The sequence below is a fragment of the Lutra lutra genome, chromosome 12 (genome assembly GCF_902655055.1).
Source record: "Lutra lutra chromosome 12, mLutLut1.2, whole genome shotgun sequence".
NCBI classification, from domain to species: Eukaryota; Metazoa; Chordata; class Mammalia; order Carnivora; family Mustelidae; genus Lutra; species Lutra lutra.
This window is the reverse complement of record NC_062289.1, coordinates 53,770,147-53,787,317: the sequence shown is the minus strand read 5'-3', so window position 1 is coordinate 53,787,317 and position 17,171 is coordinate 53,770,147. Positions and strand designations below refer to the sequence as shown.

The window sequence follows — 17,171 nt, the reverse complement described above, 5'->3', positions numbered from 1 at the left end:
TTCTTTTTCTGGTTATATCTACTTCTGCAACCCTGAGGTGGGGCCACCCCCTCGTGGTTAGGTTTCCTTCATAGCTGCACCCATCACAGGCTACCACACACCTTTACCTCACTTACTTGACTTCCACCTCTTTGCTTGATTTCTCAGTGTTGCTTTTGTATTTATAAGTCTGAGTTTAGCCCTTTCTACGGTAGGGACTTTCTTAAGTTGACAAAATTAGACAAACTTAATTTTGAATTTCTCTACATTCTTTAAACAGTACTAAAGCTCTGATGTTACCTCAAACTCAAGCCAGTTCCTAGCTGGAGCAGGGCTGGGAAGAATAGGACTGTAATAACAAAGAAACCTCATACTAAGCATGACAACAAAGAATGGTTTTGTGGCATGTGACAAATCTGGTCAACCATGTAAGTGAAAGGAACACCACCAATTCCCTTCTGGCTATCCTGGCCTAGTAAGTAATTGTCTATCGACACAAACTCCATTTGGTATGGCACCAGTTTTCACCCACTGTGACCTTAGAAAATAAACCTAACACACAAACAGTCTCATGGCTGACAGAACCCCACTGTTTTAATCATTTTAGAAAATGTTTTCAGATGTTTTAAGTGATTTCTGTACAGATTCACATCGTGTTTGAATGTAGAGGCCTAACTGTAGCACTTGATAAAGTTTATTTTAAAGAGTGACGTGAAAGAGGGAAATACAGAAGGACCCCGTGGGTTATTGTTTCCTTCTGAAAACTTAAGTCCTAATCAGGAGCTTTGAGACCTTTTTTCAACACTGGCCATGTCTCAAAATGTGAAGGACAGATCACCAAGGGCTTTAGTGGCTAGCTAAACACTGATGGAATGAATCATTTCAACTTGTCATGCAGTTTTAAGTCAAGATTTAAGGGCCTGCTTATGCCTCCTATCAAGAGTAAATATCACACATCCTGTTTATACGTACTGGCTTGTTGTCCACGGTTCTTCAAAGAGCTCGTGACACCCCCCTAACTCACACTCCACCCTACCCCCAACTTCCTGCTCATTGGGTGCTATATTCCTACTCATTTTTAAGAAGTGCTTCCCTCAACAAAATACTCTGCATTACAGTAAATTTTAAAGAAAATACTTTATTACATCATGAAAAAAAGGCATCAATCAACTAGATTCATACTTGTTTGGAAAAAAATGGAAAATTTATTAATTAGTATGTGGGCATCCTGTTCCACATGGGAATGAGAAGATGCTATAGGTTCTCTAAGTATTGCACAGTCTGGAGATAAAAAAAAAAAAAAAAAAAAAGGGAAGGGAGAAAGAGAGGGGAAAAAAAAGAAATCACATGATCTTGGGAACCATCTCACATTATGAATAATCTACCAAGAAACATTTAAAAAAGAAAACCCTTTGTTTCTACAGTAGCTTTGAGTTTATAGTTCTTGGAATGACTGTATTCCATTGAAGACATCTCAGTAACAGAAGCTTCACTTTAGCAATCCCATGTGCAAATATTAATAAAAAAATATATAAAATAATGCAGTTTGTCTCTTGCCATCACCCCGGCAATCATAATAACACCTGTGAAAACTTTTCTTCTTGAAAATGGGTTAAGCTGTAAGTTTAGCCTGAAGCTCCATCTCTGCAGCCCGTTTGAGTGCAACATCCACGAGAAGCTGAAATCCACTAAAATCCTGGTTGAGGTCCGGTGGAGTAGGTGGGGGAGTGTTGAAAAGACCACTCTGTGGATTTGTACTTGGTCCAGATTTACATGTGTCCTCTGGGTACAGGAGGGAGGTGTCTGTGAAGCTGCTGGCTGCTATCTGCTGTGTATCTGTGTTTTGTCCCACACCAACTGGCTGGCAGAGAGAGAAAGGCACGTCTTTCAATGCAGTCACAGTGGTATGACAAATCACGGATGGACGAGCCAATATTGATCCTGGGGACGATGGCTTGGGGGACAGCGGCCTCCCTAGGGCTGGGTTTGGTCCAGCTGTACAGGAATGAAATGGGCTCTCCTCTAGAGCCGGTAAGAAGTTTTTGATACCAATGGCTGACTCCACAGAGCTCGCCTCAGAAATCTTGGCCCCACGGCGGGAAATTGTGAACTGATTTGGATCTTTGCCATCTTTTCTCAGCATGTCTGGGAGAAGCCTGCGGCGGGCGTTGATGAACCAGTTACAGACCTGAAATCATAAAGGTATGCTTTAACACTCGGCAAACACGTTCTGAGAACCTTCTGTGGGATGCCTAATTGATCTCTCTCTTTGCAGTAAAGAAGGCATGAAAAGGCTTATCGGAACTTCCAAAGTTATTTCAAGGTATTTGAGCTCGCCAAGAAAGAGAGCTATTTCCTGCCATAAACCTATTTCTCTTCTAATACAAATTCCCTTTTTAATCTCATCATCCTTAAGCCTTTTCAGAAGGAAGAAAAGGATAGAAATTCTCAAATGTCTGAAAATGAGTTTAGGGAGGGAAGTTCACCCTTTACCACTCCCCCATATTAACCTACTACCCACTGCCCCAGCACTTAAGTTAATCAACTACAGAAAAACTTTTCCTGTATGAAAAGGGCCACTCCTCCCAGTTACTGATTTTTCCCAGTTCAAATGACTGTGTCAACAGACACAACATGAATTACTTCACTGAAGTCTGCCCTTGTTTAAATATCAAACCAGTTTCCTGGGCAATAGAGGAAGATTTAACCACCTCTTTATGTTTGGTGCATAAAAGAAGGCCCTTTTAGGCATTAAAGGAAATGCTATTTGACAGATGACCGTCAAGTGTTTCTGCTTCTCTAAAGAGCCAGTTAGTACTATAAAGTTTACAATAGAAAAATATTCTTCTTCTTCTTCTTCTTTTTTTTTGGAGTGGGGAGGCATTTAATGATCTGATAAACAGGAATGCTATAAAAGGTCTTTGGAAAGGAAAAGAAACCAACCCCATGCATATACCTCATGTTCTTTTTCCTTACCTGTAGTGTAGACAGGTGTGTTTGTTGGGACAGTAATGCTTTTTCTTGTTCTGAGGGATAGGCATTGTATCGGTGCTCATACAGCCAATCGCGGAGAATCTGCACAGATTCCTTGGGAAGGTTGCCCCTTCGCCTTCTCTTGCCTGCACCAGCAGAGGAGGAGAGGTCCAGAGGGATGTCCATGTTGTCATCATCCTCCGTCTCACTGCCCGATGCCACAACAACACCTGGTCAAGTACAAAGGCCGGCGTCAACCACGTTTATCAGGGGAGCACCAACGCACAGCTTATCTCTTAGGGCCATTAGTGTGCAACCACACTGTCTTAACTCCTGAGAGCCAAGCAAGTACCAGTGTTTTCTCTCTAGACGTATCAGAGCACATGTCAAAGTCTCAACGGTAACCTGACCAGTGGTGGCATGTTAGAGATTCTCAACCAATGGTCACGAGCCCTTTCATACCCACTTTCCTGTAGAATTTAACTTCTCACATTCCTTTTGAGTGATGCCCAGAAGAAGTCTAGTGCAGCAGAGGAGGCAACGCTGCACCCGAAGTGAACAGTTGGGTCACATGTGAACAGGAAAGGCGCTACAGCAGATGGAATGTATCTAACAATGTTCTTGAGGTCATTGCTAACTCAGGAAAAACAATCCAAGGGTCCTAATGTACATTTTAAATAATACTTTGCCTCCTTCTTCCATTGAAAGCTCGAAATAAAAGGGCAGAGTCATACATTTTTTCCCACTTATATAAGGAGGGAAAATCAAACACTTAACCCAGTATGTGTCCGTGTGTGTACATATATACTTTTTTTAAAAGTAGGCTCCACAGAGGGGCTTGAACTCATGACCCTGAGATCAAGATCTGAGCCGCAATGAAGAATCCTCATACTTATCCGACTGAGCCATCCAAGCATCCCCAACCCCAGTTAGTATTCTAAAGGTAAAATTTATTTCAAATTTTTCTGCCAACTCCATGGTCATTTCTTTTTCACTGCTACCTACATTTATTCAAAACTAGACACCTACTTTTAATGAAAAGCACTGGTCACCTTTTATTAAATACAAACAGCCACTGAAGTTTTCAGTTTTGGTACACAAAAATATTTTTTTACTATTGGTACTTGAGTAAGAGCTCAAAAGATGCTACTACTGAATAAACTTTTAAAATTTCTATAAATGTCAACTGACAGTTTAATCAGAATCTAGAATATATACCAAGAAGTAGACTTCAGTCTTAAAATATTACATGACAAAGACTGAATATGCACCCCCTAGAGGAAATGCTCTTTTGTTGGTAAGTACTTTAATCCTACCAGAAATTTTAAGAATTTACAGCCATAGAGAATATTTACATCATATATAATAGACTGGGGTCAACAAAAATTCAGACTTGGCCCCTTTAACATTTAAACATAATTTTTTTTTTAAAGATTTTATTTATTTATTTGACAGACAGAGATCACAAGCAGGCAGAGAGGCAGGCAGAGAGAGAGGAGGAAGCAGGCTCCCTGCTGAGCAGAGAGCCCGATATGGGGCTCGATCCCAGGACTCTGAGATCATGACCTGAGCCGAGGGCAGTGGCTTAACCCAATGAGCCACCCAGGTGCCCCAACATTTAAACATAATTTTGAACTTTTAAAAAAATTTCAATTACAAATGCTATGGACCCTCCCCCCTTTCAAAAGGACAACTGGCAACTCTGAATGACTAAAGAAATACATTCTCTATTTTGAAGACAATCTAGAATGTTTAAAATGTAAATGAATTACAAACAATCGCATGCTCAAAAAAACCAGTAGTTCTATATAAAAAAATTAAAATAACATAAAATTGAAAGAAAACAGAACATTCGTAACTTTGTTGATGCAATTCAGAGTGGTTCACCTTGATAAAAAAATAAAAACAAATACTCCACATCGTGATAAACCATTTGATGCATTGTAAAAAAATTTTTAACCCGTACTTTTAAAGCATTTTAACACTCAAAAAGCTATGCATTCCAAGATTTGTTGACGAGCTAGTTCAGTTAATTGAGTCTGACTTTTACTTGGGGACACATTTTTAGTTTTGGACTGCAGGGGGCAGATGGTGTTGGAGGGAGTGTCCACAGAAAAGAACCTTCCAAAGACAAAGTAAAGCAAGTTCTAACAAAAGAGTAGGATGATCTTGCAAATTCACTTCAGCTCAAGGCTTAACTAACAGCCATCAATAAACCGCACAGAAGAATCCTAAGTTTTAACCGCCATGTATTTGATGTTCCCTTTTGCAGAGGATTTCATTAAACTGCTTTTAAAAAAGTTTTTTTTAAAAAGAGGCACATTTAAAACTGAAACTGCTTTCACTGTAGAAAATTGGAGAAACTTTTAAAACCTGTATCGAAATTTGGGCAAAGCGCTACTAATAAAATACCTTAAGAAATTAGAAATGAGTTCCTGTTTTACATTTACTTTGATAAATAAAGAAATCTACCTTTAAAAAAATGTGTCAAGTAATTGAATGACTAAGGCAAATTTGAATAAAAGCAATTTGTTTAAACTCTTCAACGTCTGAAAAGCCAGACATTCTTCTTGAGCCAATAATCCCTTTCCCCCCTTTTAAACTAGAAAAGTGTGAAAATTTCCTCAGTAAACGGTGAATTCCCAACTGTAAGTTGGTAACAACAAAAGAGTTTGAGACAAACAAACAAAAAAACCCTGAAGCCTGCCCTTTGATCTGGTTGCTTAGTTTGACAAGAAGCCTGATCTTTCAGAATAGGTTAGTGACACACAAAAAGCAGGTTTCAGTTAAGCAACACTAAACTGCAGTGTGACTCTACTCTGTTCTCAGTTCATTTAAATAAATGAATGCCAGGCCTCTGGACCTCTTAACAAATATTTCCAGTATGGGCACAAAAGCTGAAGTAACAGGAAGTTAAGACTTCAAGTTCCTTGGCCACACCAGCTGATACTTCACTGCAGCAAACCACGTTTGCTGCTGTCAGGACTGTTTTCATTAAAACTCTCCCTCCGGATTGTGGCTCAGCTTGGAAAAACAAAAAGACTTTTCCACGTTACTCATTTCCTATTGTAACAGAGCTTTCCCGGTTACCACTTTTTTCCAAAGGTCCTGCTCTGCTTACACAAAAAAATGTGGTGGTGGGGGAGGGGGCTCACAAGCCTTTTTTTACTCCATCCACATGCAAGGAAATGTTTAGAAAGCCACAAGATGGCCTATGGATCCCACCGCTGGGAAAAATCAATCTTTTCTTAATAGGAACTGGGGTTGGGGGTGGCGGGGGAAGGCCACAGATCATGGCTGTGAAGTTGGGACTTTAAAAAAATACCTGGAAGAGGCTAGAAAGGGATCTAGAAGTTAGAATAATCGAAGGAAGAGTTTAAGTATACAACTAGGAAAAAGGAAGCCTAACCTAACAAGTTTTCTGATTAGAGTATCTCAGAAGATGCCACGGGAATCGTAGTTAACACCCCAAGCACAAACTCCAAGGTGAGCTTGGCTGGACCCAGCTGGAGAGCAGTTCTAAAGGAAGAATTCCAAAGTGTCAGAGACTAGGAGCAAAAGACATCGGGGATTTTCCTCACTCAATCTTCTTTGCTTGTTTTAAATCCATTTGCAGGGTGGGAACTTTCTGATATCCTCAGCTTTCTAAAGACGAGACACTATTATCACAAAACAGGCTTACCAAATCTCGGGCCCTGCAACTGCCTTTAAAGTGCTTTTGTTTTCAAGAAAACTTTGCAGATTTTCAGAGACTTTTATAAAACAGAAAATAGTCCAACCCCACAAAAGCCAGGCAGGACAGATTTCTTCCCGGCTCCTGGCTGAGTCGACCCGAAAGGCGGCCCCCTCCGAGGTAGTTTGAGGAAAGGGGCGGGGGAGGCAGAACGCAGGAGGACCACAGAAGGAGGAGCCCGGGAGGGAGGACAGCCAGGGAAGCTTTTGTTCTAGCGAGTTTCTCAGCCTCAACTGAAATCGCCCCTCCAACTGCACGAGTAGAGAGGACTTCAGGAGTTTCAGATTACAAGAAACTAGAAACGATGCTGTGAATCTCAATATTCTGAGGGGTCTGCCCACCGTCAATACGATTTGCCGGGAAAACCTAAAAAGGGAAAGAAACTGGGCAATCTCAGCAGTCTCGGCTCCCCCGCACAAGCTGTGAACCAGTCGCAAAGTTTCCCTTCCAACACGTCACCTTTCATTGTTTCCATGAGTCGGCGCTCGGTAGCAGGACCTCCTTACCCGGTGCGGCCGGGGCCGCTGCCCCTGAATATTCGGGGTCCCAGCCTAGTTCCTTTGCTGGGAAGGGGGGACCTACTCGAGGGGGGCTCTGGGGAGGGCCGAGGAGCGCTGGCGGTGGGGGGGGGGGAGACGACGAGGGAGAGCCGCGGGGAGAGCGAGCGTACCCGAGGGGCTGCGGGAGGACCCGCGAGGCAGCTCTACGCCTTCCCCACCCGAGCCCGAACAATGGGGGGAGCCCGCCCCCGGCGGAAACCTAGCTTTGCTTTAGGCTCCCAAGAACCGCTTTACATAAACAAACCCCCCAAGTGATGCCCGTCAGTTCCACCAGGAGACCGAAAACGCCTTCCAGTAAGAAGCTAGACCCGTCAGTCCTCGGTGAGGTGACACAGCCTTCCAGACGCCACGCCGGGCGCTCCCCGCGCGCGTCTGTTACCGAGTCCCGTTAAACATCCGAACCTCTAAGCCCTCAACGTTCTCACTGACCGTTGTGGGAGGGTTCGCTGGGAGTCCTACCACCAACTACTATGAATGCCCCGGGTTTTGACATTTAATTTTACTCTCTCTGGGAAAGCATGGGTTGAGAAGCTCCGCGTGTTCTGAAGCCATCGGCCCAGAATGAAAGGAACAGAACTCCCAGGTGAAAACGTGGCCGAAGGAACTCTCCAGGGTTGAAGGCTACCCCGCTAACAATATTGGGTTTTGACGGTATCCGCCGGCGGAGTCTGAAAGAATGTGGAGTTACAAAAACTCCCGGACGCTCCCGGGCATGCGCAGCAGCCCCCCCCCCCCCGCCGCCCCCGCGCTGGCTTCCCTGAGAGATTAACTTCTGTTTTGAACCACTCGACATAAATCACAACAGAAAAGCCAACTCTGGCTCACCACGGAACGTTCGGGGTACCTCCCAGTCAGGGACTCAAAAGTTAACTTCAGAAGGGAGTTAACATTCTTTGACCTTTCGTGGTGGTTTTTTTTTTTTTTCTTTCTGTGTATTTTGTTTTTAAACCAGACTGACGGCAAGTTTTAGTTGTAACGCTTCCAGAACGCTTCGTGGAAACAATGACAGACTCACTCTGTGCCCTTACAACCAAGCCTGCTTGTCACACTTGGACTCATTCTGACCACACGCCGCTTTAAGCTGCTCGCCCTCAGTCCTTACTCTTCATCTTGCTTCAAACTCATCGTGGGAAAACTTTAAGAGACTGGGAGTTTTTAAAAGTTCAGCTTTCCAAGGCTACCGACACCCTAGGGCGGTTTGAGGGCCAGGGTCGCATTCCTTCGATTGTGAAAACACCCCATCCCCAGCGAAGAGAGTGCCCGGGCCCAACTGGGAGGGAGTGGGGGCCCGGGAGCCCAACTTTCAGACAAAGGCGCCGCGGTCCTGGCGGGGAGAATCGGGTCGGGGGGTCCCCACGACCTGGCCCAAACCTCCACCCGCGAGAACCAGCGAGAGGCCACGCGGCGGCTCCGCGGAGCGTGGGGTGTCGGCTGAGACAATGAAACTTGGGAGGCGCACAAACAAGGCACTGAGCGTGTTTCTTGACAACGTGCCAGCAGCGTGGAGAGGCCCGTCTCCCCACAACAGCCCCTCGTGTTGTGTCTAGAAGGAAAACAGCAACTGCCATTTCAGACGCAGCTTCAACAAAGAGAACCGCCGCCGCTCCTGAGCGCCCCGGACTGAAAAGTCCACTAAGTCACTCTTTCCCCAATCCCGGCGGGGCCCAGCGAGCACGTTTCCCCGAGACCCGCGCCCACCGCGGGCACAGCCCGCTAAGCCTTACCTTTCTTGCTTTTCATTCTGGAGCTCCCCTTCCAGCGCGAGGCGATGTGGGGGTCTCGAGGGGCCAGGAGCGGGGGCAAAGGGGGCACGCGATTGTCCTCTTTCCCGGCCGACTCTCCCGTAACTTGTAGGACGCGCTCCAGCCGTTATTGCTAATCAAGTCGCTCGGATCCCAGGCTCCCGCTCCTTGGGTGGAATTCAAGTGACACTTGGGTTTACTCCTGCCGGGCTCTTCTGGCAGCCGGCTGAGGACTCTCCCTCGCGCAACTCGCTCCCCTCCCCACTCCTCTCCTTTGTTCCCCGATCCTGCTCGGCGTACCTCCGCGCTGTCAGAGTGAGAGAGGCGAAGAGGGAAGGTACAGGAGGTCCTGCCTCCGCCCCCAGCTGCCCGCCCCGTCCCCCGCCCGCCCAGCCGCTCCTCCGCCCCTCCCCCGCACCTTCTAGTTGGGGAGGACGGCACCGAGCGCTCGGGCTGCACTGCCTCACTCCGCGCCTCTCTGCCCGCTGTCACCCGTCCCTCGTGGAGGCGGCTGAGCCCAGAAACCCGATCCTTCCTCGATGCTGCGCGCACGCCGCCCGCATCCCTCGCTCGGCTGCGGCAGCGGCGGCGGCGACACCAGCCAGGCGCCCGGGTTTCTCTTTTGGGCCTTTCTTCCTCCGCCTGGCGAGGGTGCGTTTGGTTAGGAAATTGCAACAGATGGAAAAAGGCTGCCCCCTCCTCCACCCCAGGGAAGAAAAGGCTCCCCTCTCGTTTTTGACAGCTGCCCCAAACTCCACCGTTCCCGGCTCTAGCCTCAGGAGAAGACAGCTGCTTCTGATTCAAGGGGCGGGGCGCCGTAGGAAAAGTATTCAGGACAAGAACCAACTTCTTCCAGAATGCGCGGCTGCCATTGACACGCGGGCGCGGCGCGTCGCACCCTGCTCCTCCCGGGGCTCTTCAACGGCGGCGGCGGTGGGTGGGTGGGGGCGGTTGGGGGAGGAGAATGAGACACCGACACCCCAGGCAAATGTCTGTTACCCCCGGCTAAAGCTGTGAGTTCCGGACTGGATTGCAAGGCAGTTTCAAAATCTAACTCGTTGCGGACAGACACTTGTCATGCTCACATGCTCTTTAAAAAGTCTCAGCCTGGGGACTGCCCGGGCGCGCGCCTGCCCCACAGCAAAAACTCGGCCTGAAACCTCTACCCTAGGACTCAGGAGGCTGCCGCCTTTAAGGAAAAGGGGCGACCACACTGGGGCTGCTCGTCTGTTTCGGTAAACAGTCTACTTTTAGAGCTTAAGCCCTGTTAGAGGACCCCTTCTCTCCTCGGGTATTTCAAACAGAAACTAGCCATTGAATAAACACATGTTCCTGTTGGTTTATTTTGGTTGAGAGTTAGGGCTCCAACAGGAGTTCCTTGATGAGATTACCCTTTTAAAAAACCAGATGCTGTTTGGCCGACTTCAAGAAACGCCGGCCCCCTCCCCGCCCTCTCTGCTGGGTCTAGTTTTCGCTCGTGTGTGTCCTGTTGTTTTGAGGCAGACGAACTGTCGCATGCCACTGTACGGCTTTCCCCATCACTTAAAAAAAAAAAAAAGCAAACAAACCAACAACAACAACGTAAATAAGCCTACTAGAGACGTCAGCGCCCGAGTCTGCCTCCAGTTTCGGCTCTGTGCTGTTTTTGTTTTGTAGCCTCGATGGAGAAGCCGTCAGGAAAAGCTCCGTGGAAATAAGGTTAAACCCGAGGACTAAGGCAGCCAAACGATGACTAACTAGACTTTGGAGCCTCTGTTTTAGGATTACACTGGAAATTAAAGACAGCCTCCCACCCACTCGCCCTCCCAAAAAAAGACACCCCCGCCTCTAGAGTGAATTAAGGCCAGAGTTTACAAAGCTTGGGTGGTTTTACCAATTACAGGACTTAAAATGAATAAACAAGGAAAAAAGCGTCATTCTAAGAAGGCAGCAGCCTTACGATTTTTTTCTTCTGTGGTTTGCCGCCTGCTCGGCACCTAAGAGAACACACATCTAAAACGGCAAAGGGGGGAAACATGGTCCTAGGGGAAACCACCAGCCTGGAAGCTACCCTGCAACTTGCTGGAGCAGACTTCCTTCCCCGGGCCTGGCTGGAGATGAATCAGCTGCTGCGCCCGAGTGCAGGACAGATGTGGGGCGGGGAGGGGGTGGGGGGCCGCCCGTTAGAGGGCCGCGGCGTTCTTGCATTTGAAGGGTTGTTTGTTGCTGGGATTGGTGGCTTGTATCCGTTGGGGAACTGGGAGGAGGAAGGAGCGAGGAGCGAGGAGAGACGCAGGGAGGAGGAGCCAGGGGCCGGCCGACGCAGCGACTCCGGGGTCTGAGTGGCAGGAGCTTCGTCTGGAACCGGGCGGTTACTGGGGAGACGCTTTGTTTGCTAAGTTCGAAAGCTGCTTCGGCTGCCTAGGCCGTTTTCGAAGCCACTCCACAAAACACGCCTTCGGGTCGGCTTAACCCTCCCCCTCCCCGTTTACTGAAGCGCGAGACAAAAATGTTTCCTTCTGCGTGGTTATCCTTGGCCACGCGGTGGCTCTCATTAGGTACACAAAGGTATCTTTTTTTCCAAGTGAACTTGGCTAATTATTGCGATTCTCAGGCAACCGGGATGGAAACCAAGAGTTGAAGCGACTTTATAGCTAGAAAACAAACTTTACAGGGGAAGGGGGAGGAGCGGGGAGAATTAAAAGCCTCTTTCAAATTGCGAGGAGGAAAACAGTCGAACTTCAAACTCTCGCTGGAGGGCCGGCTTGATCCGGCCAATGCTCACCTTTTGCTCGAGCGAATCCTATCGAAGCTGTTATTAAATCTGGCGAGATGGCACCAAAGAGGAACACCGGCATCATCTCGTGTGATGGCTCTCTAGTAGAGTCTCCCACCCCCACCCCAGGCTGGTCTCAAACTTGTTTGGAGCTTTGGATTGTTGTTGCATTCTGGGAAGAAAGTGCCTGGAGTCTGCATAACACAGGGAAGGAAAACAACCCGACCCAGTGGGCTCAAAAAACCCGCAATTGCTTAGGATATTTTTTGTTTATTTGCTTTTCTCAAGGTGGAAAAACAAGTTCCAGTTCTGGCTCTGTCAGTCCCTTAATGTCCCAGGCCGGGCTTCTCGATTAAACTGATCCAATGACTTGAGTTTCCTTCCAGTGCTAAAAGAAATGCTATAGATTCCCTTTTGCTACATATTACTTGCTGAATTCATATGAGTGTTAAATTGGAAAATTATGTGAGTAAAAGTGAGAAGGTGCTTGGTGCTGGAGAAGACCGCTGATACACGTTTTTCACCATTATTTATTTTTTCCCTCTAGGCACACAAAGTTCCATTTGGTGTCATCTTTTTGAAGCCGCCTCAGGGCCAAGAAAGACAGTTGGGTAAGTTAATCCACAGCCTACAAACCCTTCTAACGCAAAAACTCAGCAAGAAACAGAAAGGCAAATAAGCCAGGAAAGTGTGTGCAGTGTGCAGTTATATATATGTATTCAGGTGATCAGAGAATGTATTTATTTCCTCCATCTACTGGACAGCCATTGATAAAGCATGATTTCCATCCAGCAAGGATGATGACTCACACAGTGGCTGGATCCCTTTTGCTTCTAGTCTCTGGGGAACAGATACTTTTATAAAAATGCAGACTGCCGGGCTCCAAATACTGCACCAGAATTCCATAATCAACTTTTCACATCTCAGGTCAGAGGGTCTTGGGCTGCTTTTGGAGAAGCTGGCCATTGTCTTTCCAAGGGCCTGGGCTACAACAATCATCTTGTGGTGATTTTATCCACCCCATCAGGATTACTCTCCCCACTCTTAGTTGCATGAATAATGTAACTGGGGCTACAACTTCTGTTTGTAATCACTTTCCTCCTGGCCTGCACTTCCTTTCCCAGGCTTTTCCCCTCTCCAGTTCAGTCCTCATCTTTCTTTACCTAGAGGGGGTTTGGAATCAAGGTAACAAAGCAAAAAGGTTATTAGTTGAGCACAGCCTTTCCCCTTTTATTCTCAGCAGCATGTATCTATATTGTGTTTTCCAGTTTATGAAACACTTCCTTAAATTATCTCATTTAATACACAAACTGTAAGGTGGGTTATTCTTTCCCCCTTAAAGTCAAGATAAATAACACATCAAATACAACAAAACTAAAAGATATAAAACCAAGTATTGGACATAGATATCTGGCTTTAAATCAGGTGATCTCTGTCATTCTTTGGGGGAAGGTCCATCGGATGTAGAACGTGGTGAAGAGCAGACCCTAACCGTAGATGATACACCGGGGCCTCCTGAACAGGTAGGGCATGCTCTAAGATCTCCGTCTCTGAAATCTACTTATAGTTTTACAAGAGGCTGTCTTCCAATCTGTCTGCTTTTTATACTCTCCCCTCCCCCATTTTTATTTATTTTATTTATTGTTTTTAGATTTTATTTATTATTTGACACAGAGAGAGCAGATAGCAGATAGAGCAGGAACACAGCAGCGGTAGAGGGAAAGGGAGAGAAGCGCTTCCAGTGGAGCAGGGAGCCCAGTGTGGGGCTCCTTGGGATCATGACCTGAGCTGAAGGCTGACACTTAAGGACTGAGCCACCCAGCCCCTGGCCCCCATTTTTAAATTAAAAAAAAAAAAAAAGCTATTCTCTAAAATTCAACAAGACGGCTAAAATGTAAAAGGCCTCCTAATTGCCCCCTTTACTCTCTGAGGGGGCATATGTGTACTACACACTAATATAAGGAACTTTTCATTGTTATTTGTTGTTTTCAAGTCCTCTGTGCCCAGGTTGGACCCACACCACTTGCTGCAAGTCTGGCTCTTTTTCCCTAGTCAAAATTTGGCCTAAATGTCACCCCAGAGAAGTCTCTGTGACCTTCTGACCTAAGTTCAGGTACCCCTCTCACCCCTCACTGTCACCACCTAGCTCAGGGTTTCTCAGCCATAACCCTGTTAACATTTGGGGCTGGCTAATTCTTTGTTGCAGGGGCTGTCCTGTGCATGGTTTAGCAGCATTCCCGACTGCTAACCAATACTTGCCAGTAGTACCCTCCCTACCAAACATCTCTAGACATTGCCAGATGTCCTCCAGAGGGGATGGAAATGGTGGTGGTGGCATGGGGAGGTAGGGATTACCTCTGGCTGAGAACTGCTGATCCAGCTCAACCCTTTCTTCATTTCTTCCATAACCACAATTTTTAATTATTTTGCTTATTTGACTGTTAACTTATTTTCTTTGACTCCCCTTCTAAAATGTATGATCATTACGAAATTTTTATGCACTTAGCACAATGCCTCATACATCATAGATACTCAATAAATATTTATTAAACAAAATAATGTATGCAAATGAGACTGTAAGTGGGTACACCTGGCTGGCCCAGTGGATAGACCGTGTGACTCCTGATCTTAAGGTGGTGAGTTCAAGCCCCATGTTGGGTATAGAGCTTTCTAGAAAGAAAGCAAAAAAAAAAGAAAGAAAGAAAAGGAAAGAAGATAAAATGAGAGTATAAGAATCATTAATGAAAAGATTACAATCGTTACAATCAACATTTGTTGAATATAACATGCCAGCCAGTTTCCAAACATTTCACTTATTTAGTCTTATTTATTCCTGGAAAACAACCCTAAGAAGTATTCCTTGTTATTACCCCATCTGACAAATGAAGTTGTTGGAGTCTGGGGAGATTAAGTAATTTGTCCTGTCACTCTGAACCCCTAGACAATGATCCAAACAATAATTATGTTCTGTAGTTTGCTTTTTTCCACTTATGTAACAGTTTGCTTAGTGAGGAGTATTTAGATAGTTCTAGTTTGCTACTAAGCACAAAAAGATAGTCCAATTATATTTGAAATACTTGACAATTGAGAGAACATGGATGGGCTCACCATCCAAATCAAGGGAACGCCTCCTGATTGTAAACTAGTGTGTCTCAAAAGAATGTCAGCTCCTATGCAGATTTCTGGGGGCTTGAGTACATTTGTAGGGTCCCTGGGAAGTGGAATGGCTGGGTCAAAGGTATGTGTTTTTCATAGATATTGCCAAATGGCCCTCTAAATCATCTTACCTATTTAGAAGTCCAATGCGCTATCCATTGCGCTACAGAGCCATCATCTTACCTATTTAAAAATCACACCAAAAGTATGTGAGAAAACCTCTTTCTCTATGCCTTTACATATTAACAATCAATTTCAGTTCGTCAGTCACCTGGGCAAATAAATGGCACCGAACTTTTGTAAGGTTCACATTTCTTTGTTTGAGAAGGTGAGCACATTTTAATGTATTTATTGGCAATTTTTAATTCTTCTTTTGACTGATTCATGACTTTTGAGAAATATTTTATTATATTGATTGTTTCCATGTTCTTTCTTCTTTTTTTTAGAAGGGTAAGTAAGAAACAGTCTGCTTTTGTTCATCTGACAAAGAACTAATAGGAGTGAATTAACATTGAGGGAACAAGGTTAGGTGAACCAGTAATGAATGCAGGGAGGCGATGTGTCCATTTTTAAAAAATATGTATCATTTGGAATAAGTACCATAATTATGCAGCAAGAATAAGACTTTCAGAATATCATACCCGTTTGTTTTTAACTTATTCCCTTTCTCCTCCTTCTGTCAAAGGGTTAATTCATTCTCATGTTTCCATTTATCACCATTACCTCTTCCCAATGCTGTGGAGGACCCATTTATAATAGCAATAAAATCATGAAATATCTAGGAATAAATTGAACAAGAAATATGTGCGAGTTTTATGAAGGAAACTTTAAAACCCTACTGAGGGACATAAAGGAAGACTTAAGTAAAATAAAAGATATAATTTATTCTTTCTAGCAAGATTCAGTAGTGAAGGCATAAAGATGTTTATTTTCCCCAAATCAATCTTTAAATTTAAAGCAACTTCCATTAAAATACCAACAGGATTTCTAAAAATTGCCACAGTTCATCAAAATTAAAGAGTTCACTATAGGCAGGGAAATTCTGAAAGAGAAGCACTGGGGATGAAAGAGGGCAGGGGAAGCCCCTCCAAGTATCAAAGTATATTATATTTTTAAAGGTTTTATTTTTAAGTTATCTCTCCATCCAACGTGGGGCTTGTACTTAACAGCAGGACGTCAAGGGTCACATGTCCCACTGACTGAGTCAGCCAGGTGCCCCTAAATAAAGTATATTTAGAAGTTGATAATAATTAAAATGTAAAAGTTTTGTACCAAGAAAAAAAGGAAGAGAAAACAAAGAACAATGAGACACATTAGAATATATATGGAGATTTAGATTTTTGGCAAAGGTGTCTTTTCAGAGCAGGGGTAAATTGAATTGGGACAGTTGACTACTCGTAGTTAAAAATAAAGCTGGATCTCAATCTCACTTCTTTAACAGAAATAAAATTCACCTGAATCAAAGATTAAAATGCTGGGGTGCCTGACTGGCTCAGTCAATAGAGCATGTGACTCTTGATCTCCGGGTTGTGGGTTTGAGCCCTATGTTGGCTATGGAGATTACGTTAAAAACAAAATCTTTAAAATAAATAAATAAATAGATAGATAGATAAATAGATAAAATAAAGATTAAAATGTTAAAGTAATTAAAAAGGCACTTATGCGTGCTCTAGAACAGTGGTTGTCCAGGCACATGGATCCTATGCATGTGGCGATTTTTCTTCCCAGAGGACAATCTTCTGGAAACATGTTTGGTGAGCTTAACCTGAGAGGAGGGGGATGCTACTGGCATCTAGTGGATAGGGGCTGGGGATGCCGCTGAGCGTTCTACCATGCCTAGGACGGACCACACAAAAATTATCCTGCCCACGGAGCCTATAGTGCCAAGGTTGACACAGCCTGTTCTGAAAGAAGACATAAATATGATCTTGGAGTGAGGGGCCTCTCTAATCAGCTCATAAAATCAAGAGACAATAAAAGATATAAACATTTATAAACATTTTGTGTCTTCAAAGAACTTACTTTTGAGGAAAAACACCATACATTTTCCAAAAGCAAAGAAAATGGGAAAAAATACTTGCAGCATATGTCAGGCACAAGACCAATTTATCTAATTTATGAAGAACTACAGACTATAGGAAAGAAGAGCTCTGTGTTTAAAAAGTTGGGCAAAGTCTGTAGGTAGGCAGTTCACCAAAAAAAAAAAAATAATAATAAAGGAATCTGGATTTAAAAACCCATGAAAACCCTATGTAGCAGTCATTAGAACAAAA

General features: G+C 44.7%; 1 protein-coding gene and 1 long non-coding RNA gene across 2 annotated transcripts; one reads left to right on the top strand and one right to left on the bottom strand.

Annotated features, from left to right (window-relative positions):
* Nucleotides 1-1,101: 1,101 nt before the first annotated feature.
* TGIF1 (TGFB induced factor homeobox 1) lies at nt 1,102-9,101 on the bottom strand. Its single transcript, XM_047697964.1, has 3 exons — nt 8,970-9,101; nt 2,956-3,182; nt 1,102-2,167 (listed from the first exon to the last, which is right to left on the bottom strand). Exons 1-3 carry the CDS (start codon nt 8,983-8,985, stop codon nt 1,592-1,594), a joined length of 819 nt encoding a protein of 272 aa, XP_047553920.1. The 5' UTR covers nt 8,986-9,101; the 3' UTR covers nt 1,102-1,591.
* Nucleotides 9,102-11,653: 2,552 nt separating this feature from the next.
* Nucleotides 11,654-16,653, top strand: LOC125082399 (uncharacterized). The gene is made up of 3 exons (XR_007121964.1): nt 11,654-12,207; nt 12,290-12,353; nt 16,572-16,653. It is a non-coding gene; the product is annotated as an uncharacterized LOC125082399 (long non-coding RNA).
* Nucleotides 16,654-17,171: the final 518 nt, after the last annotated feature.